General features: G+C 36.1%; 1 protein-coding gene across 13 annotated transcripts in view; it reads right to left on the bottom strand.

The window, feature by feature from the left end:
• RP1 (RP1 axonemal microtubule associated) overlaps positions 1 to 23,535 on the bottom strand; it is a 322,403-nt gene that overhangs the window by 204,894 nt on the left and 93,974 nt on the right. For all 13 annotated transcript variants that reach the window (XR_013763185.1, XR_013763186.1, XR_013763187.1 and 10 more), the window contains exons 7-8: positions 16,403 to 16,554; positions 2,239 to 2,317 (exon numbers count right to left, since the gene is read on the bottom strand). Coding sequence is in view for 9 of the 13 variants with exons in the window: in XM_079136289.1 (XP_078992415.1) it covers positions 2,239 to 2,317; positions 16,403 to 16,554 (231 nt within the window). In the remaining 4 variants the exon portion in view is untranslated. The remainder of the gene's footprint in view (positions 1 to 2,238; positions 2,318 to 16,402; positions 16,555 to 23,535) is intronic.

The raw sequence follows: 23,535 nt of genomic DNA, 5'->3' as shown, positions 1-23,535 counted from the left end.
AATTTATATGTATCCACCACCAGGTTTAGCAAGAAATATTTTTCTGTTCTTGAAATTACCCAGGGTAATGTACTTTGTTATAACAACCTGAATCAGACTAAAAGATAGTGAGGTCTTGCTTTCTATTATTTTATGGTGAGATACAAAAAAATATCACCATAACATTGCCTTAGATTGTAATCACAGTCTGTTTTTCAATTTGGTCCAAAAATTATGGAAAGGACTGAAATTTTCTATGTAACTGAACATTTTTTTAAACTTTCATTTTTTTAATTAAATTTTGGTTTCATTAAATTGTGATAAGAGGCCAGGCATGGTGGCGCACGCCTATAATCCCAGTGACTCCAGAGGCAGGAGAATCATGAGTTCAAAGTCAGTCTCAGCAACTTAGTAGGCCTTAAGCAACTTAGCAAGATTCTGTCTTTAATAAAATATTAAAAAGTGTTGGGGGTGTGGCTCAGTGGTTAAGCACCCCTGGGTTCAATCCCTAGTACCAAAAAATAAAAAAGCAGACAAAAACATTGTGATAAGAGAACATGGCCTTTTTAAGGAAACTGAGATTTTTCTTTTCTTTTTTCTTTTATTTCTTTTAACTTAAAAGAAAAAAAGTTTATTTAATTCCTAGTTTAGAGACTAACAGTGCAAACAGCATGACTCTGGTTCTGCTGAGAGCCCTCTTCCCTGCATCACACACACCAAGATGTTCTTTTTGGTCTAATACATTGTAAAAATGTTTCATAAAACTTTAAAAAGAAGATGATTCTTTTTATATAGGATACAAATACTTAAGGAAAAAAATTAAAGTTCCTGGCTAAACTGCCAAAATCTGAGACATATGATAAAATCATATCCTATCTTTTCATTTCTTTTTGACTAAAAACGTATTACTTTATCTATTTGGTTGCAAGGTTACTTATTGAATAAAGGCTCATTTCCTAAATGTTTCAAAAAGAAAAAAAATCTCCTTGTACCCTTACTGTGTCTTATAATAAGATTATAACTAAATCCATTTGATATTTTATTTAGATATTCTGGATTGAATGTATCTAAACTTTTCATATTACTGTGTTGTTTATTTTAAATATATCTCTTGAATAGAATATATAATTGGAAATGCATATTTTCAGGCTGAGAATTTTTACCTTTATTTAGATTAACAAAAACTCTGAAATAAGATGACTACATATTTTTGTACTAGGACACTGTCTATAAAGTTCACCTTAGAGACTTCTGGCTCCTGGATAATGTAACATTATTTGCCTTAATATTTATTGGGGATTCAGGCCCCAACTCTGTAAAATTAGCTATCAACTGACCCCTCCCCACCAGAAAAAGATTCAAATGATTTGTGTTAGTCAAAATATAAATGAATTTGGTCAAAGAGAGATGATGACTACAAAGGTATATTTTTATTATCTGTAGAACACAGGTCATATTTTCTGTCAATCTTAATAATTTTTCTTTTGTTTTCACTGATTATATATCTATGTTTTTGTCTCTTGCAATCATCTTTGAATCAACTTTGTCAGCCTGGTAATCCCTTCATTAATTATGTAAACACATATTTACATGTATTTGTATGAGAATTTTATTCTTAACATGAAAATCACACTTTGACACATTTTAGCCTATAAGTTTTTTTTATCATGTTTTCTTTTTCTTGTGTTTGTTTTTTATTCTTTTTCTGATTTGTCCCTTTTACTAAACTGCTTTGTCAAATAGAGTCTATTTATGTTATGACTGCTTTACAGGAAAACTAATCCACTAGGAAGACAAGTCATCTCACAGAGCTGATAGAAAAACTGGGTAGGAACATGAAGGAGATGAGATGGCAGCAGGAAACACATCTGAGGCCGCCTCACCAGGGCAATCTTACAGTACCACTGTTTGGACAATCACCAGCCTTCAAGAGACATCACCACCAAGAGATACTACTGCTGCCACCTCTGGCATGCCGGAACGCTGCTACTGCCACAGCATACAAATTCCACATTCCTTCTATTTCTTTGAATCACTCTTTCTAGCATTCCAGGCCCATCCACTGACCCAAGCCTATGTCATCTTGAAGAGAAATACATCTGTTCTAAAGGACATTTGGGTCCAATATTTTTATTTCAGATAGTTCATACTTGGAGGTTTGTTTTCTACAACTTTTTTACATTATTTCCAAGATTTGTACAGGGTTTCACATAAATAGAATGGAATCAGACCTTCATTAACTCTGTGGAAGAGTCTTACCTGGGCCAAGTCCATCATGGCCAATTACAATCTTGTATAAATCTCCGAGGTGTACAGCTTCTAGGAAGAAGGCATCAGTCTATAACCAATCAAAACAGTATAATTAGACACAGATTGTCATTATGATTTCTATTAGAATATAAATTAAGATGCAGTAAAAGTTAATTGTTAAAAAGTATGTTCATTGAATAAATATATAAATCTGTCTATATTAGCAAAGTATGAACAAAATAACACTAATTTATAGAATATAATAAATTTTCAAATATACTCTTCTATTGAAGTTTTTAGTATGAGAGCATGTATTTAGGGACTCTTACAGCTATCTTTTTTCAAATAATCATAGCATAATGATAATGATTATAAAACATTCTAAAATGTATATTCATTTGAATGTAAATAACTCTTAGCTACCTGGAATGAAAACTTTTAGCAACTTTTATGGGGCATTTGAAAATGGAATGCTTCTGAAGTAACATTCAGATACTAATACAAAAATATTAGAAATTTATAACACTTATCTGAAGTCAAATCTACTGACAAATCAAAAGGTGCTATGGTCATGTTCCAATGGTTTATATACTTAGAAAATGGATAAAAGTGAGGATCACAGAATACTTTTGATAAAATCTAAGATAATGCTGTAGATTTCAGTGTAAGAAAAATACATAATATAGCATATCTTTTAAAAATGATCAAGAAAAACCTTCACATTATATAGTATTCTATATGTTTCCAAATATTTTCACATACTTTTGTTTTAACCTCAACAATTTTTCAGTGAAAGAAAAAAATCCTTGCTATAGACAATAAAAGTGAGACACAGATCTGGGATTAGAGCTCAGTTTCTATTTTGAGAAACTGAGACCACTTTCCTTTTGAATCACTCTGCCTCTGTAGAAGTGTCTGTTAAAAGTATAAATAATAGTAGCAAAATTAGAATTTGTTATCAAAAAAAATATAGCCCATAGTTGATATATTTTAATGGGTAATATTGTTGTCCCTATATCCACCAAACTAATCTGTCCTAAGTGACTATTAGATGTAGTTTTTTTCTTTAAATGTCTAAAACTCAACAAGAGATCACAAGGCCTACAGAGGAAAACAGGACTCAATCAAAAGAACAGAATTTCATAGGAATATAGTTCTCTAAGTTTCCTGAAAAAACATTTTAAATAACTATCTTCATGATGCTAAATGACAATACTAATAGATAACTAAAGAAATGAGAAAAATAAGGTCTAAATAAAAGATCAACAAAAGATAGAAGCTACAAGGAAGACCCAAAGAGAAATTCTACTGCTGATAATAACTGAATTGAAAATTTCACCAGAAATAAGACTCATTTAACTTGAAGGTAAGTCATTTGAAATCACTGAGTTAGGAGAACAAGAAAAAAGGAAGAGGGAAAATGAAAACAGTAAAAGGGACTTCCAGGACACCATCAAGTGACCAATATATATATATATTATGGGTCATTAAGAAATAGAAGAGAATGGGGCAGAGAGCTTTTCTGAAAAAAATATACAACAAATCACACAATCCTATACAACTGTAACGCACCAATAAAAAAAAATATGGAAAGAGAAAAAAATAAAATAGAATGTTAGAAGTTTAAGATGTTTTATATAATCACATTGGTAACTGCAAAGCAAATATCTATAGAATACAAATGAAAAGACAGGAATCAAGCAGGTCACTAGGAAAAAAATCAATAAGACACAAACAAAAGCTCTAAGAGAGAAAAGGGAACAAGGTAAAAGTACAAGACATACAGAAATCTACTAACTAAATGACAATAGTACTATTGGTAAATCCTTTAAGTGTAAATGGATTAATTTCACAATTAACAGTCATGAATAGGCTGAATGACTTTTTAAAAAAAGATCTAACCATATACTATCTAGAAGAGACTCAATTTAGATCTACAGACACAGGCTGAAAGTGAAAGTGGGGAAAGAGATATTCCATGCAAATTGGAACTAAAAGAAAAAATGGCCAAACTTATGGTCAGACAAAATAGACTGTATCAAAAACTGTTAGAAAAAACAGACAAGATACAATGAATAAAGCGTTGATTCACCAGGAAGATACAACATTTATAAATATGTATGTGTCTAACATCAAAGCTCACATATATAAAAAGCAAATGCTTTAAAGTAACTCTATTCTTCCCTAGCCCTGCCCCCATTGTGAATTAGTATCTGCATATCAGAGAAAACATTCAACTTTTGGTTTTTTGGGATTGGCTTATTTCACTTGGCATGATATTCTCCAACTCCATCCATTTACTGGCAAATGCCATAATTTCATTCTTCTTTCAAGCTGAGCAATATTCCATGATATATATATATGTGAGATATATATATATATAAAACATTTTTTATCCATTCATCTGTTGAAGGGAACCTAGGTTGGTTCCATAGTTTAGCTATTGTGAATTGAGCTACTATAAACACTGATGTGGCTGCATTACTGTAACATGCTGATTTTTTTAAGTCCTTTGGGTATAAACTGAGCAGTATGATAACTGGGTCAAATGGTGGTTCCATTCCAAGTTTTCTGAGGAATCTCCATACCGCTTTCCACAGGTTGCACCAATTTGCATTCCCACCAGCAAGGGGATTGAAGGTAGGGGAGGGAGTATGGGGATAGGAAGGAAAGTAGAATGAATCCAACATTGTTACACTATATACATATATAACTATACGACCAGTGAGATTCTACATCATGTACAACCAGAAGAATGAGAAATTATACTCCATTATATATAAGGTATCAAAGTGCATTCTACTGTCATATATAACTAATCAAAACAAATTTAAATTTTTTTTAAATGCTGACAGAATTGAAAGGAGAAATAGTTGCACTATAATGCAGGAGACTTCAATACCCTACTTTCAATAATAGAGCAATAAAGTAAAACATCAGTAAGGAAACAGAGAACTTAACACCACAGACCAACTGAACCTAAAAGCCATATACAGAACCATTACCAATAAGTGAATACATATTCTTCTCAAACACACATAAAAAAATTCTTCAGAATTGATCACAAATCAGGTCACAACCAAGTCACAACAAATTCGAGAAAATTAAAATCATATTAAGAACCTTTTCCAAGCACAGTGGAATGAGACCAGAAAACAAAAGCAGGGAAAAAAAACTGGAAAATCTGCAAGTATGTGGAAATTAAACAAGTCACTTTTTTAAGTAATTATTTGGGTAAGTGACATTAGCAAAATAGGAGGGTCCCAACTTTCAACACTCCCATATCAAAGAAACAACTACACATAGAACAATTCCCTTGGAGACATGTCCAGAAACCTGTTAAAAGACCCCTACACACGGCACTAAGAAAACATCTACATGGAAACAGGTAGGAAAAATTGAGGCATGTAAAAACTATACCCTGGAAATAGTGCTGCCTGTTCAGGAGGGAATCTCCAACTCCTAACTGCTCCCTGAAGAGCGAAGTTTTGGGACCATGAATATAGCACCCCTACTTTAATAGTTGCCACCTGAGGGACTGTTTCCTGAATCCACTAGCTCTGGGAGCAAATGGGGCTCAGTATTTGTAAATCCCCTGGGATCACACAGAACAAGTTCACTGTCCCCCTGAACCCAGTGCAATGAGCAGAGAATGTTTAATTTCCATTTCTCTCAGGAAGGGGTTCAACTGCACACTTTACTAGTTGCTGACTAAGGGTCAAGCTTCTAAATAACCTATGGCAGAGAGCCAGTGCAGCAGGTAACTAGCAAACTTCTAGGAGCAGGAACATGCATGGGGGTACTTCCCATGACTTTATACTAACTCACCCCAGTAATAAAATGAAGTCTAGTTTCTGCCTAGAAAGACACTTTCCACACATTAAGTACCCCAACTTATACAATTACCACTCTAAAGACTGGCTCCTAAGTCACCTAGCTCTGGAAGGTTAGAGTCTCAGCATGTGACGATTCCTCAGGACCACAGAAAACAAAGAGATGATTTCAAATGGGTACAGGAACACTTTCAGCAGCTATTCCCAGTGCTATTAGAACAAAACTGCTATTGTTCAGTTCTCAGACTCTTCCTGGAAGGAGTCTGACCATGCATGTAATGTCCCAGCTTTCCCAGCCATTGCTTTAGCATGCATCTAGGAACTGACAGAACAAGCAGTCACAGCCCACTGAGCACCTGGACAGGTATATGGACACTTCAAGCAGCTCCTTCCCCTGGCTTACGCCAGAGATAGAACCAAGTCTCCAGCTAATGCCTCTGTCTCTGAGAGCTGATGGAACCATGCATTTAGAAGGCTCCTGGGGACAACAAAAAGCCAAGTAATGGACTTAAAATGTGTGGTCTGAACATTAGTGCAGGTATTGGTCACAGATCCTTCCTCTGACCTTAGTACAGGGAGAGCTCTCAGGTTTTCCCTGAGGAGAAAAGGAACTAGCTCACATATCTAGCATCCCAACACTCCCCGCAGGTTTTTGAGGAACTGGCTTCTAGCCTGCTTGTTTTGAGGCACTGATGAACTTGCCATACCCTAATCCTTTGGAGGCTATTAAAAACAAAGCAGCTTGGACAAACACAAAGGTTTGAAAAGCACACTAAATCCCTGACCAAGCTTATGGGTGAGTTCATTTCCTACATGAAATGAGTCTGAAAATACTGGGAGAGCTAGTTCTTCTCTGATGTTCAGAAAAAAAGAGAGTGAAGGAAAATGAAGAAGGGAATATGTTCTAAATGAAAAAACAAGATAAACTGCAAAGTAGCCGTAATGAAATGGAGGTGTAATTTAATCAACAGGGAAATCAAAATAAAAGATTCTGGATCTTAAGCCTCTATTTTTCATACTTTTTCATCTCTTTGTTGACATTCTTCGGGGGACAAAGAGAAAAAGTATAATGAATTAAGGTTTAAGATCCAGAATATAGGGCTGGGGAGATAAGCTCAGTTGGTAGAGTGCTTGCCTTGCAAGCATGAGGCCCTGGTTTCGATCCCCAGCACCACCAAAAAAAAAAAAAAAAAAAAAAAAAAAAAAATCCAGAATATATAAAGCACTTCTATAATTCAACAACAACAACAAAAAAAGAACAGACCTATTGAAAAGTTGGCAAAGGATTTGAATTAAATTTCTCTAACAATGATATGCAAATTCCAACAAGTATATGAAAGATGCTCAATGTCACTAGTAATTAGAGAAATGCAAATCAAAACCACAATTAGATATCACCCATATTCACTCTAATGGTTATGGTTTTTAAAAATTAACAAATGTTGGCAAGGATGTGAAAAAATTAGGACCCTTGTGCTCTGTTGGACTTTAAAATGATATAACCAATATCACAACTGTTACAGCTAAGGATATAGCTCAGTGATAGAGCACCTGCCTAACATGGGTGAGGCCCTGGATTCAATCCCCAGCACCAATAATAATAATAATATCGCAGTTGCTTAAAAAATTAAAAATAGAGTTTCTGCTAAAGACAGCAGAGATGAGCTAGGCAGCAAGTCCCAAGCTCCCAACACGGAAAGGAGGCGGCAAAAGAAAAGCAAAATTGAGAGGTGGGTGACAAAATAAATGCTCTAAGATTCAATTTTAGAAAGTCTGATACCTGGAGAGATTTGAAGATAGTTTACCAGAGTAAAATAAACTCAGAACTCCCTAACCCCAAACCCTAACCAGGATAGAAGAAGGGGGAGGGACAACAGAGAGAGTAAAAGAGAGAGGGCGTGAAAAAATTCTTAAGCTCATCCACTTAAAATGTGAGAGTAACACACTTAAACCAGAGCAAACAAGCTCACAACCAATCATGAAAAGAAAACTAGGCTGGGGGTCCACAGCCATCTTGTGAAACTCTCAGCCAACCAGTCACCCCATTAAATCAGTACAGCATCTTCCTACACTCAGCTGCAAATTAAATTGGAGGAAAGTCCCCTGCAATAGGACCTCTTAAGAATTCAGCCAAAAAGAACTTGTAGAGGAACTACTACTACTAGCCAAAAATTGCTGAAGCCCCCCCACAACCCTCACCACAAACAAGGGGAGTGAGGCAAAATGAACCATTGCTGGGAGTGAGCCTAACCCTGCTCAGCCTCGTGACCCGGGCAAGGGAGGAAATGCACAGCATCTGCTCGACTCAAACAGAGACAGCAAAGAAACAGCTTTGACCCCAATCAGAGGAAAGTGGATTCACCAGTCTCTGACTACACTGGAGGGAAGCATAACGGGAAGCCTAGGGACAGTCCCAGGATCACAGGGCCATACCAGAGGGAAGCTGCCTGAATATCCAGTGACACAGAGACCAGTTCCTGGATGGTGGGAGCCACAGAAAGAAGGTGGCTAGGATAAGTTCCCCGTATGCCCAGGAAACCTAAGCTGAAGGCACCCACAAAGATAGCCAGAGGGAGGGAGATCAGTGAATGCAGAAAATTACCAGAGCAAAGACAGTAAGTGGCTGCACCCAGCCTTAAGCACACATAGCCTGACCTATGATCACAACTGGTGAGTAGAACAGCACTGTCTGGATACTGGCAGGACCTTGCATCAAACATAGTAAACAAAAGGAACCACCACCCACCATTCACAACCCGGGGCAGTGGAAACTAGAGCCCAGGTAAAACCACCTGAGTCTCTTCACTACAGCACCCCTGAGAGCAGCATTGGCTGGCGGAATACTTCTGCACCACAAAACACATGCAGAAAACCCACAACCAGAGTTCCTGAGCTCACAGTCACCAGGATCTTCACCCCCACAAAAAAAGAACCTTGTAGAGAGGACCAGGTACACAGTGACACAGAGCAATCACAGGGACACTCCAGAGCCTGCATACTGAATTCCTGCAAATAATAAAAGCAAACAAGCCATGACACTGCACCCTCCTTGCAGTCAGTTACAGGCCCCTGAGCTGAAAAACCAGAACCAGCTGGTGGGAGATTATAGCAAGTAGTGAATTGGTCCTCAAGCCCCTGCAACTCTGGAGAGATCCAACTCTGGAGAGATCCAACTCTGGAGAAAGACGGACATTTGCTAAAATGTCCAAACCCCAGTGAAATCCAAATCAAGATTCAACAAGAATATCCTTCACCTAGACATAGTTTACTATAAACAACTAACATCAACTATGATCATATAAATAACTCTTTAACTTGAATGATAGTTGTTACCCTAATAGCCAACATTGTGTCTTCAACCCAATGGAAAGTATTTCATCTAATGGTTTAAAGCATTAATTGGAATCAATTTAGTTTATTCTTTTTTTAAAATTTTTTAGTTTGTTCTAATTAGTTGTACATGACAGTAGAATGCATTTATTCTTGGTCCTCTTACCCCCTATTTATCCTCTTGTATAGCCTGCTGCTACTTCAAATACCCACCATTCACTTCCCATTTCTAGATTGATGTGAAGTGTTCTTTTATATCTTTTCTCTCCTTTCTTTTTCCCTCTCATTTTTGCCCAATCTTTCTTCTTTTATTTAGTTCTTATTTAAGGTTATAGCAATTTTATTAAATTTAATAACTAACTTTTTGGCCTATTCCATAACTTTATTACAAGTTTATATCTGGATTTGAGGAACCATGGAGAACAAGAGCAACACGTTTTTGTTTCTCATAAGGTTGAACAGTGTGAGGCTTGACTCTGAAGTGATTATAGTAAATAGGGTCCAGTGGCATCTCAAAGTAGTGCTGATATTGGGACCAGCATAGGTCACACAATGACTTAAAATATCATTACCTGGATATTCACCCAACCCAGCACTCTTAAGAAAAACAAGCACACAAAGTAATCCCTTACTTAAAAGAGAGAGTGAGAACTATGCCAAGAGATGGGAAGATATACAAACAATATGAAAAAGCAAGGGAGCAAACCATTCCAAACAGCCCATAATGCTTCAACAGTTGACTCCATGGAAACCACAGTGGAGGAAATGACTGAGAAAGAATTTAGAATTTCATAGTTAAAAAGTTCTATAAGCTAAGAGAAGATGTAAGGAGTGAAATTAGAAAATACAGGAAGATCACTTCATTAAAGCGATAGAGAATCTGAAAAAGAATCAAACAGAAATTCTGGAAATAAAAGACTCAATTAACCAAATTTAAAATTCAATGGAAAGTGGGGATTACCTTTCTCACTCCAACAATCCAGAGGGTGGAATATCATGCTCCTGACCACCCCACTTAAAACTGCTGAGAAGAGAAACTGAGAATCTTTGGAAGTCCAACAGAAAGAATTCCTTAACTTTTCATCAAGATCTTTTGTATTATTATTATTACTTTCCTTTAATTGTGACCTTAATGGTACATGAACATTTATACGTATTCCTATTTTTTTATCATGGCAAGCATTTTTAAAGCCAGTTATTTTTCATGGATTAGTTTTTTGTAAATTAGGATGTTTGATTAGCATATTTCAGTTTTGTTTTGCATTCTTCTATTTTTTAATTTTTATTTTATATGTTCATTTTTTCTCCTATTTCCCTTGATTCTCTCTTTTCTTCTGCTAACAAGCAACCTCTATTGTTCTTTCACCACGCTTCCTTTAATTTTCCATTTCCTGTTCTCTCCTCCCTCATAATCATCACATCCTATATCACTTCTGTTCTCTCCCTGTCCACGATTTGAAATTATAAACCCTTTTGCAATCTTGCTATTTTTATTGTAGGCAGTAACTGATCATGTCTTTTCTGTTTATTGTGATAATTAACATTGTAGACATCATATTAGGAACTATTTTGTTTAATACTGTATATTATTTGCATTGGTGGTTGTTATTATTTGTTTCCTCCCAGTGAGGTACTGGAAACCTTCAGGGACACTATAAGTCCATAGGTTGAAACTCTACTGCCTCAGGTCCATACTGTTATATGGGTAGACACACGAACAACATGAAAAAGCAAATTGCCCAAAACAAACCAAGATATTCTGATAACAGAATCCATTGATGCCACATTGGAAGAAATATCAGAGGAGGAGTTTAGAATGTACATAGTTAAACTGATCTGCAAAGTAAAGGATGGAACAAAAAATTAAATCAGAGAGAAAATACAGGAAGTGAAAGATCTTTTCAATAAAGAGGCAGAGATTCTGAAAAAAAAAACAAGCATAAATCCTCAAAATTAAGAAAACCAAATTAAAAATTCAATAGAAAACACTAACAAACTAGATCACTTGGAAGACAGAATATCAGGCAATGAAGACAAAATGTATAATCTTGAAAATAGAGTTGATCACAGAGAGAAGATGTTAAGAATTATGGGATAACATGAAAAGGCCAAATTTAAAATTTGTCAGGATAGATAAAGTACAGGGATACAAACCAAAAAAATACACAATCTTTTCAATGAAATAATATCAGAAAATTTCCCAAACCTAAAGAATGAAGTGGAAAACCAAATAGGGGAGGCTTATAGAACCCCAAATGTACAAAATTACAACAGACCCACACCAAGGCACATTATAATGAAAATGCCTAATATACAGAATAAGGATAGAATTTTAAAGACTGAGAGAGTAAAATACCAGATTATGTATACGGGAAACCAATTCCAATCTCAGTTGATTTCTCAACCTAGACCCTCAAAACTAGGAGGTCATGGAGTAACATATACCAAGCTCTTCTAGAAAACAGATGCAACCACAAATCCTATATCCAGCAAAATTTGAGCTTCAGATTTGAAGTTGAAATAAAAACCTTCCAAGATAAAAGTTATAAGAATTTGCAACTAGAAATCCTGCACTACAGAATATGCTCAGCAAAATATTTCATGAAGAAGAAATAAAAAATAAAAGTGAAAACCAGCAAAGGGAGGAACAACACTAAAGGAATAGTCAATCAAAGGAGAAACTAAGTCAAGTTAAAAATCAAAAGTAAACCAAAATGACCAGGAATACATATCATATCTCAATAATAACCCTGAATGTTAATGACCTAAACTCATCAATCAAAAGACATAGAAAGGCAAATTGGATTAGGAAACAAGACCCTACAATATGCTGTCTCTAAGAGACTCACTCATAGGCAAAGATATCCATAAACCAAAGTGAAAAGATGGAAAAAAACATATCGCTCACATGGACTGTGTAAATAAGCAGGGGTTTCCACTCTCATATTAGACAAAGTGGGTTTCAAACCAAGTTAGTCAGAAGGGATAAAGAAGGACATTTCATACTGCTAAAGGGAAACATACATCAGCAAGACAAAATGATCACAAATATTTATGCCCCAAACAACAGAGCACCTACATACATCAAACAAACCATTATCAATATTAAGAATCAAATAGGCCACAATACAATAACACTGGGTAATTTTAACACACCTCTCTCATCACTGGATAGCTCAACCAACATAAACAAAAATTCTATAGAACTAAAAAATACAATAATTTGTACCTAACAGACATCTATAGAATATTTCCCATCCATCAATAACTGAATTCACTTCCTTCTCAGCAGCACATGGAGCATTTTCTGAACTAGACCAGCTGAATATTTTTTTAAAAAAGAAGAAAGAAAGAAAAAAAGAAAGAAAGAAAGAAAGAAACCTTGTATTCCATCATATCATAATGGAATGAAATTAGAAATCAATGATGAAATAAAAAACAGAAACCACTATAATACCTGAAAATTAAATAACACACATTTGGGGAGTTACTGGGGATTAAACTCAGAGGCACTCAACCACTGAGCCACATGCCCAACTCTATTTTGTATTTTATTTAGAGACAGGGTCTCACTGAGTTGCTTAGTGCCTTGCTATTTTTGTGGAGGCTGATTTGAACTCACAACCCTCCTGTCACAGCCTCCTGAGCCACTGGGATTACAGGGGTGTGCCACCATACCTGGAAAATAATACACTTTTGAATGATGAATGGGTAGAAAAATAAATCAGGGGAGGAAATTTTTAAAAGTTCTTAGAAATAAATGAGAATAGTGATATATCAAAATCTCTGGGACAGTAAGAAGGCAGTTCTAAGAGAAAAATTCATAGCATTGAGTTCATACATTAAAAAAATAGAAAGATATCAAACAAATAATCTAACATTACATCTCAAGGCCCTATAAAAAGAAGAATAAACCAACATCAAAAGCAGTAGAAAATGGGAAATAATTAAAATCAGAGCTGAAATCAATGAAATTGAGAATAAAAAAAAATACAAAAGATCAATGAAACAATTTTTTTTGAAAGACAAACAAGATTGAAAAACCCTTAGCCAAACTAACCCAATGAAAGAGAGCAAAAACTCAAATTTATGAAATTTGAGATGAAAAAGTAAATATCACCACAGACACTACTGAAATCCAGAGGATCATTGTAAATAATTTTGAAAATTTATACTCTAATAAACTAGAAATTCTTGAAGATATTAACAAATTCCTGAAGACATGTGATATAAATTGAACCATAAGCATATAAAAAACTTAAACAGTTCAATATCAAGTAATGAAAATGAAGCAACTGTAAAAAGCCTCCCAACAAAGAAAGGCCTAGGACTGGATGGATTCTCAGCCAAGTTCTACCAGACCTTTAAAAAAGAAATAATACCAATCCTCCTCAAGTTATTCCATAAAATAGAAAAGGAGGTAACATTGCCAAACTCATTCTACAAAGCTAGTATCACCCTGATACCAAAACCAGACAAAGACATATCAAGGAAAGAAAACTTCAGACCAATATCTTTTATGAACATAAATGCAAAAATTCAAATACAATACTGGCAAACTACACACAAAAACACATTAAAAAGATAGTGCACCACGATCAAGTGGGTTTCATCTAAGGGATGCAAGGTTGGTTCAGTATAGAGAAACGAATAGGTGTAATTTATCACAGAAATAGACTTAAGGACAAGAATCACATAGATGCATAAAATCTCAATAGATGTAGAAAAAGTTTTTGAAAAAGTATAGCAACCAATCATGTTTAAAACACCAGAGAAATTATGGACAGAAGGAACTTAGCACAACATTGTAAAAGCTATACATGACAAACCCAAGGTCAGCATTATACTGAAGCAAAAAAAAAAAAAAAAAAAAAAAAAATTGAAAGCATTTCCTCTAAAATTAGGAACAGGAAAAGGATTCCCACTTCAGTCATTCCTATTCAATATAGTCCCTGAAACTAGTCAGAGCAAGCAAGCAAGAAAAGGAAATTAAAGGGATTCAAACAGGAAAAGAAGAGCTCAAATTGTGTTTGCTGAAGACATGACCCTATATTTTGAAGACCCAAAAAACTTTACCAGAAGACTTTTAGAGCTCACAAATGAATTTAACAAATAGTAGGATACAAGATCAATACTAATAAATCAATCTCATTCCTATACTCCAGTGATTAATCTGCTGTAAAAGAAAATAGGAAAACTATCCCATTCATAATAGCCTCAAAAAAAAAAAATACAATACTTGAGAATCAATCTAACAAAAGAGGTGAAGATCCTCTACAATAAGAAATATAGAACACTAAAGAAATTGAAGAAGATCTTTGAAGATGAAAAGATCTCCCATGTTCTTGGCTAAGCAGAGTTAATATTGTCAAAATGCCATACTACCAAAAGTGATATGCAGATTCAACACAAGTTCCATCAAAATTCCAATGACATTCTTCTCAGAACTAGAAAAAGCAGTTATGAAATTCATTTGGAAAAAAAGAGACAACAGAGTAAACAAAGCAAAGCAAGAAGCGCCACAATACTAGACCTCAAGTTATCATTTTGATTTTTATAAGTGAGGAAACTAAGGCACGGAGAGGAATAGCAACTTGGCCAAGATTGTAGGCTCAGAACAATGGGGCTAGGACTGAATACAGGCAATTATTCCTAGAGTCTATAAGAGGTGCTTAAGTGCGACCAAACATCCCAGGCATAACTGCAGAGGCCCAAGGTATTCAAGCGTTGGGTATGTTGGGGAACAGCTCCAGGACAATGTGGGTGGGTGGGATGAGCAGGAGGAAAGGTGGCAGGGGAGACAGGAGTAGGGCGTGGGTGGGGTGCAGATCACGAGGAAGCTTATGAATTAATCTGAGACTGTGTGGTGGGAATGTTTCATAGGCTTGATCAGAATATGCACAATTCAATTGGTTATACATGTACTTCAAGTCAAAATTAAAAGAGTTTTTTAGGGCAGCAGAAAATTAATCAAGAAAAGTACATAAAACTTTGGGTTAATTTTTGTGATTATACTATATTCTTAAATATTCCCTTGTTCTTTCAAAAAATTTAAAATAAACTGTAATGTAATACAGCAATCTCACTTCCAGGAATATATCCAAAATAATTGAAAGAATAATCTCAAAGAGATATTTGTACTCCATGTATGTAGCCGCATTTTTCTACCAAGTGGTAGAGGCAATCCAAATGTCCATTGCCAGATGAACATTAATCAATAAACAGAATGTAGTGTGCATATAAGTGCAATGGAATATAATTATTCAGTAAAAAGGAAGAAAATCCTCTAACATGCTACAACATGGACATCGTGCTAATCAAAAAAAGTCACAAAAAGATAATTGCTATATGATATGAAGTATCGAAAGTAGTCAAATTCCTATGAAAGGAAAGAGTGGTGGTTAGCTGGGACTGCAGGAAAGAGGAACTGGGTAATTATTATTGAATGGTTATAGATTTCCAGTTTGGGAAGACAGAAATATTCTAGAGATCTGCTGCACAACAATGTGAATACAGATGCTTCTTGACTTATAGTGGGGTTACATCCCAATAAATCCACTGTAACTTGAAAATACTGAGTTGAAAATTTATCCTACTGAGCATCAGAGCTCAGCCAAACACTGCAGATAGAGTTTCAGTAGCTTGTGCTCCTGATAATGTGACTTTGAGGAGCTGTGGTTCACTGCTACTATTCAGCATCATAATAGAGCACCTTACCACAGGTTGCTAGCTCAAGAAAAGATCAAAATTCAAAGTAAGATTTCTACTTGATGCATATTGCTTGCACACTGCTTTTCTGGTAAAGTTGAAATTTTGTATGTCAAACCATTATAAGCCATGTACCATCTGTGTTCTGAACACTACTAGACTGTGCCCTTAAAAATGCACTTAAAATCTGCTTAAAAATGATAAAGATGGGAAATTTTATTTTGTGGTTTTGTTTTGTTTTGTTTTGGTACCACAGTGAAAAATCTTTTTTAAATCAAAGAAAGAAATTTTTGTTTACTTACTTGTCCTCTTAAAAAATTAAAGGAGTTCTTTGATCTAAATAGTTGTCTGGATCCTGTGTCTCCTTTTTCCCCATAGATAGAAATGTAGACATTAGCTACTGTTCCAGCATTCCATAGCTCGCCTGTTGCCACGAACACTTCATATCTTGTCACTTATAACAAAAGAAAAATAAGGTTTAGGTGTCAAGCATTACTCATATAACTGAAAATTAAGAATGTAAATCTAATCAACAGTTCCAGTTCTAGATAAGTTGTAACACAATGCAGGTATGACAACTTAACAGAATGCATGCAACAGCTATGCAAAGACTGTGAACGCATAGGGGCTAAGGAGATAGCTCAGTTGGTAGAGTGCTTGCTTTGCAAGCACAAGGCCATGAGTTCGATCCCCAGCACCCAAAAAAAAAAAAAAAAAAAAAAAGACTGTGAGTGCATAGTACCAGGAAGACTGGGAAAGAAGACCAGAATGCAAAGAAACACACTTAGCTTCCTCCACGGTCCTCCAGCCTGGATTCAGTGTGTGAGAAACCTGGAAGCGTTCCCTAGAGCTCAGATACAAAGGACTCAGAAGAAACTCTCTAGTTCCTGGTAAGGTAGCAAAAATGGGAATTCCCAAGACATAGAAAAGGTAAAGTCAAGTCATTCTACCTTCTCACCCCTTCATTTCTATGAAAGACCTCCATGGATCCCCATGCTTTATTAAGCAGCACAGGGGCACATTTTCAAGGCGGCGGGGGCGGGGGGGGGGGGGGGGGTGCGAGGTGGGGATGGCAACTGTCTACAATAAGGGCCTGGGTTTTATAGGGTTTAGAGGGGCTGAGTCCTAGCAGAAAAATGTATTGGTTTCAGCTGGAGGGAGACCTTGGGCAGCCAGGGGAAGGGTCGTAGATAAGAAAAACTGCAAAAATTCAGAGCCCATTACTCTCCCTTTCTCCTTGTTATTTTTTCAGGTCATTCAAAGGGTGTGTATAGAGATCATGGGGCCAGTTCAGCTACAGGTGGGGACCAGGTGCGAGTCCCTTCTGGGATCTCCCCATTTTCCCTTCCTGCCTTCCCTATGGTTGAGACCTGGGCTTGGCTGAGACCTGGACTTCTGTTTCATCCCCGATGCAATAACAAAAGCTTCAATTTACCATAGACATCTCCCCACACACATGGCAGGAGGGCAGGTAGAAGAACAGAAGTTCCCTGGGGACTATTTTTCTTATACTTCATTCTCTATTCTCCTACACATCAGTGTCTAAAAACAATAGCACACAGGAACCAATACTCTGAAGAACCTTCCCTTCAATTCAGTGAAACTAGGCTACAATGGGGTAGGGTCACCCCCACTGCTTTCTTTACTTTCTCTGTTCTGCCACTGCTTAGCCCTAGACACAGAAGACTGCAGAAGTCCACAACACAATAGGATAACAAAAATGCCAGTTTTTCAGCCAAGGACCAAAAAGAGGATCTAGGGAACCATAAAGTCTTTAAAAAACTGAACAGACATTGGAAACAGCCCACAGAAGACAGGTTGGAATCTGTGACCTGAAACTAACCAGAAGTCATATGTATGCTAAAATAAAAATAAGAACATTCTCCACAGGATTTAAATAAGAACCAATGTTTCATATAATAACATGTAAAATATTCAGGATATTACTCATATTATTAAGAATCACAAAAATCTCAACTCACATAGGAAAAGGAAAAGAAGAGACAATTGCAAAGTCTTAGCAATAAAATAGAAAACTTTAAAAAGATTCAGACAAAAACTTTAGAATTGAAAAAAGCACACTAAACAAATTTTAAGCCACTGACTAGTCTCAAGAGTAGAATGGAAAGCACAGAGGAAAACACCAGTGAACAAAAAGATAGAAAATTACCTTTTTTAAAAAAATGGCCATATAAGGGCATGGTGGAACATGCCTGTAATCCCAGCAACTCAGGAGGATTGCAAGGCAGGAGGATTGCTGAGGCAGGAGGATTGCAAGTTCAAAGCCAGCCTCAGGAATTTAGTGAACCCTAGCAACTTAGCAAGACCCTGTCTCAACTCCTTGGTTTATACCCAAAGGACTTAACATTAGCATACTACAGTAACTCAGCCACATCAATGTTTATAGCAGCTCAATTCACAATAGCCAGATTGAGGAACCAACCTAGATGCCCTTCAATAGATGAATGGATAAAGAAACAGTGGTATATATATGCAATGGAATATTACAGCCATAAAGAAGAATAATATTATGGCATTTGCAGATAAATGGATGGAATTGGAGAATATCATGCTAAGTGAAATAAGACAATCCCAAAAACCAAAGGCCAAATGTTTTCCCTGATAAATGGATGATGATATATAATGGGGGTGGGGGGATGGGGAGTGAGAGAAGAATGGAGGAACTTTAGATTATGTAGAAGGAAATGAGAGGGAGGGGGGTATGAAAAATGGTGGAATGAGACAGACATCATTACCCTATGTACATGTATGATTACACGAATGGTGTGAATCTACATCACGTACAACCATAGAACCGAAATGATGAACCCCATTTGTGTACAAAAAATCAAAATGCATTCTGTAAAAAATTTTTTAAAATAAAAAAACTAAAATAAAATAAAATACGAATAAAAAGTGATGGGGATGTGGCTCAGTGGTTAAGCACCCCTGGGTTCAATCCCCAATACTGGGGGACAAAAAAAAAAAAGGAAAGAAAGAAAAAGATAACACCAGCCTAAGGCAACTGTGGGACAATAACAAAGGATCTAATATTCATGGTGTGGACTTCCAGAAGGAGAAAAGAATCCGATTCCTGTTCTATGTACTCAGGAACACAATTCCATCCTTTGGATTTTTCACACCAGTGCTGTTTCTGCACACCTGACTCTTACAGAAACAGAATTGATAAGCAGTAATCATTGAGAGAAGTTTGATTTATTTTCTAGTATTGTTAACTTAAAAATACCCCTCTAAAGATTAATAACTTTTCTCCACTAAAGGCACACCTCAGAGATATTTCAGATTTGGTTCTAGGCTATTGCAATAAAGCAAATATCGCAATAAAGCAAATATCACAATGAAACCAGTCATGTGGATTTTTTGTTTACCCAGTGCATATAAAACTTATGTTAACAGTAGACAAGATGTGGTGGCTGCAGCTACTGGGGAGGTTGAAGCAGAAGGACTGCTTGAACCCAGGAGTTCAAAGCTAACTTTGACAACAGAGTGAGACCCCATCTCAAAAAAATAAAAAAGTGTTGTTTATATTAAACAATAGTTTAGGGCTGGGGAGATAGCTCAGTTGGTAGAGTGCTTGCCTTGTAAGTACAAGGTCCTGAGTTCAATCCCCAGCACCGCAAAAAAAATAAATAAAAAAAACAATAGTTTATTAAATATGCAATAGCATTATGTCTAAAATATGCACATGCCTTAACTGAAAAACAGTTTGTTTTTAACAAATGCTAATGATCATCTGAGCCAAAATAATCTTTTTGCTGGTAGGAGGTCTTATCTTGTTGATGGCTGCTACCTGATCAGGATAGTTTTGCAGAAGGCTGGGGTAGCAGTGGTAATATCTTAAGATTCACAATAGCTAGATTGTGGAACCAACCTAGATGCTCTTCAATTGATGAATGGATAAAGAAACTGTAATATATATATATATGTATATATATATATATATATATATATATATATACACACACACACACACACAATGGAATATTAGCCATAAAGATAAAATTATGGCATTTGCTGGTAAATGGATAAAGTTGGAAAATATCATGCTAAGTGAAATAGGCCAAGGACAAAAAAGCAGAGGCCGAATGTTTTCTCTGATAAGTGCATGACAATATATAATGAGGGGGAGTGAAGGGAGGGGGAGAGAAGAATGAAGGAACTTTGGAAGGTGTAGAGGAAAATGGGGTGGGAGGGGGTGGAGGACAGAAAGATAGTAGAATGAAACAGTATTACCCTATGTAAATGTATGATTACCTGAATGGTGTGAATCTACATTGTGTACAACCATAAAAATGAAAAGTTGTACCCCATTTGTGTACAATGAATCAAAATGCAGTCTGTAAAAATAAAAAAGATTTTAATAATAAAAAAGTCAAAAAAAATGAAGTTTTACCTCCTCTCATAAAAGATTTCTCTGTATCATGCAATGCTATTGATGAATCACAAGTTGAACATATTACTCACAGTAGAACTTCCTTAAAAGTTAGAATCATCCCTCTCCAAATATACTAGTGTTTTATCAACTAAGTTTATGTAATATTCTAAATCCTTTATTGTCATTTCAACAATGTTCACAGTATCTTCACCAAGAGTAGATTCCATCTCAAAACACACACACACACACACACACTTCTTTTCTCATCCTTTAAGCTTTTATCATTTGATTTCAGCAATTCAGTTACATTTTCAGATTTTACTTTTAATTTTCTTGCTATTTCTACTACATATGCAGTTATTTCCTCCACTGAGGTCTTAAACCTCTCAGTCGCCCATGACTGTTAGAAGCAACTTCTGTTAATGTTAATATTTTGAAATTCTTCCATGAGTCACCAATGTTCGTGCTGGCATTTAGAATGGTGAATCATTTCCAGAAGATTTTCAATTTACTTTGCCTAGATCCAACAGAGGACTCACTATCTATGGCTATAGGCTCAAGGATTTCTTAGATAATAAGATTTAAAAGTTGAAATCATTCCTTGATTCATGAGCTGCAGAATGGATATTATGTTAGCAGACATGAAAACAAGATTAATCTTATTGTACATCTCCCTCAGAACACTTGGATGAATGACGGCATTGTCAATGAGCAACATTTTAAGAGAAACTTTTATCTGAACAGCAGGCTTAAAATATCCAGTAATCTATGTTGTAAACAGATGTACTATTACTCAGGCTTTCCTGTTCCATTTACAGAGCACAGGCAAATTCTGTATGGTTCTGAAGAGCTTTAGGATTTTCAGAATAGTGAATAAGCACTGACTTCAACTTTAAGTCACCAATAGCATTAGCCCCTAACAAGAGAATCATTCTGTCCTTTAAAGCTTTGAAGACAGACATTGACTTATATCTATGGAAAATGTCAATGGCATCTTCTTCCAGTATAAGGTTTCTCATAGTCTACCTTGAAATCTTCAATTAAATGTTTATCATAATATAACTGATAATCTTTGTGAATGATCTCAGCTAGATATTTTAAGGATAACTAGCTGCAACTTCCACATCAGAATCTTGCATTTTTATGTTATACAGACAACTACTTTCATTAAATCTTAACGCTAGCTTCAATTTTTTCTGCTGCCGGGCATGATGGTACATGCCTATAATCCCAGCCACTAAAGAAGCTGAGACAGGAGAATCACAAGTTGAAAGCCAGCCTTGGAAACTTAGGGAGAACTTGTCTCAAAATAAAAAATAAAAAGGGCTGGTAATCCCACATTTTGTATAATTATAATGCACCAATAAAAATAAATAAATAACTTTTTTTTTTTAATAAAAACAAGACTGGGGATGTAGCTTAGGGTAGACTGCCCTTGCGTTCAATCTTCTGTACCAGTGGGGGAAGAAAATCGGAAAACTTTTCTTCTGGAACTTCCTCACTTGCCTTTATAGAATTTAAGAAAGTTAGGTCCTTGTTCTAGACTAGGTTTTGGCTTTATAAAATATTGTGACCAATTTGATCTGTCTGTAAGCTCATCGGCTGGCGGCCAAACAGGAGTGACAAAAGTGGCCAAACCCAGCTTTATTGGATTTTGGTTCCTGGCGGGAGGAATTCCCAGCCCTCCGGGGTAAAGGTGAGGATGGAGAGCCAGAGAAAATTGCACGTGGCCCTGGCTGCCCAGGGTCTTTATAGGCCGGAATAGGCGGGGGTACTGCTGAGTGGTAGGTAAAGGTAAGGGTCAGTGGGGTTTATCTGTCCTCGTTTGGTTGGTCGCTCTGGCTCGCTGCACGCCGCCTTGCTTTCCCGGCTTGCAGTGGGTCGCTAGTTGTGCTGCTCACTCCCAAGCAGCCATTTAAATCCGACCTAACACTATCTAGACTATTAAAACTTTTTTCATGTCAGCAATAAGGTTATTTCATTCTTATCATCTGTGTGTTCACTGGACCAACACTTTTCATTTCCTTCAAGAACTTTTCCTTTGCATTCACAGCAGGGCTAACTGAAGCTAGAGGCCTAACATTCAGCCTGTTTTGGCTTTTAACATCCCTTCCTCAATAAGCTTACTCATTTCCAGATTTTTCTTACTCATTTCTAATGAGAGGATGTATGACTTTTTTTCAGTTGAACATTTATGTAGCTTTACTAGTGGGTCGAATTTCAATACTTTTGTATTGTGTTCAATACAATTGTGTATTCAATACTTTTGTGTTGTGAAGAATAGGGAAACCTAAGGAGAGGAAGGAATGACTGGTTGGTGGAGTGGTCAACACACACACACGTTCATGCATCACTATATATGGGCCAGTTTGTGATGTCCCAGAACAAGGACAAGAGTAACATTAAAGATCACTGATCATATGTCACCATAAAAGATATAGTAAGAAGAAGTTTGGAATATTATCAAATACCAATCCTTGACACAGTGATACAAGGTGAAAGCACATCATTAGAAAAAGCATCTACGGTCTTGTTTAATGCAAGGTGACAACAGGCCTTCAGTTTATAAAAAATTGCAATGGTATAATAAAATGAGGGTTGCTTGCATTTTTTTACCCAAAATTTCATCCTTCCTTTTTTTAAAGAAACTCTTAAAGAGCTAATATTGCTGAAATTGGAGAAAGAGAACAATGTTAGAGGAATCAGAGTAATAGTGATCTATCGCCTTATTATTCTAATCAGAGGAACTTTTATTTTCCATATGAGAAGAAGACAAATGCACAAGAAAAGTGAACTGGAGTCTCCAAATTAATTGACATATTCATTCAGGGATCCAATGTATAAATTGAAACGCAGTATTGTTGTTTCACTTGGGTGCCCATAGGACATCAACATGACAGTGCAAAAGGAAAACCAAGACCCACATTTTCCCAGAGAGATACCATTATAATAACAAATGCAGAACAAGTGTCCTTGTAAGAACTGCAGAAATCAGTTAAGAGGTGTCTGTACCCAGGTAAGCCCAAAGGCAAAAGAACC

Source organism: Sciurus vulgaris (assembly GCF_902686455.1).
Source record: "Sciurus vulgaris genome assembly, chromosome: 1".
Lineage (NCBI taxonomy): Eukaryota > Metazoa > Chordata > Mammalia > Rodentia > Sciuridae > Sciurus > Sciurus vulgaris.
Note: the sequence above shows the minus strand (reverse complement) of the source record. Positions and strands in the feature narration are given on the sequence as shown.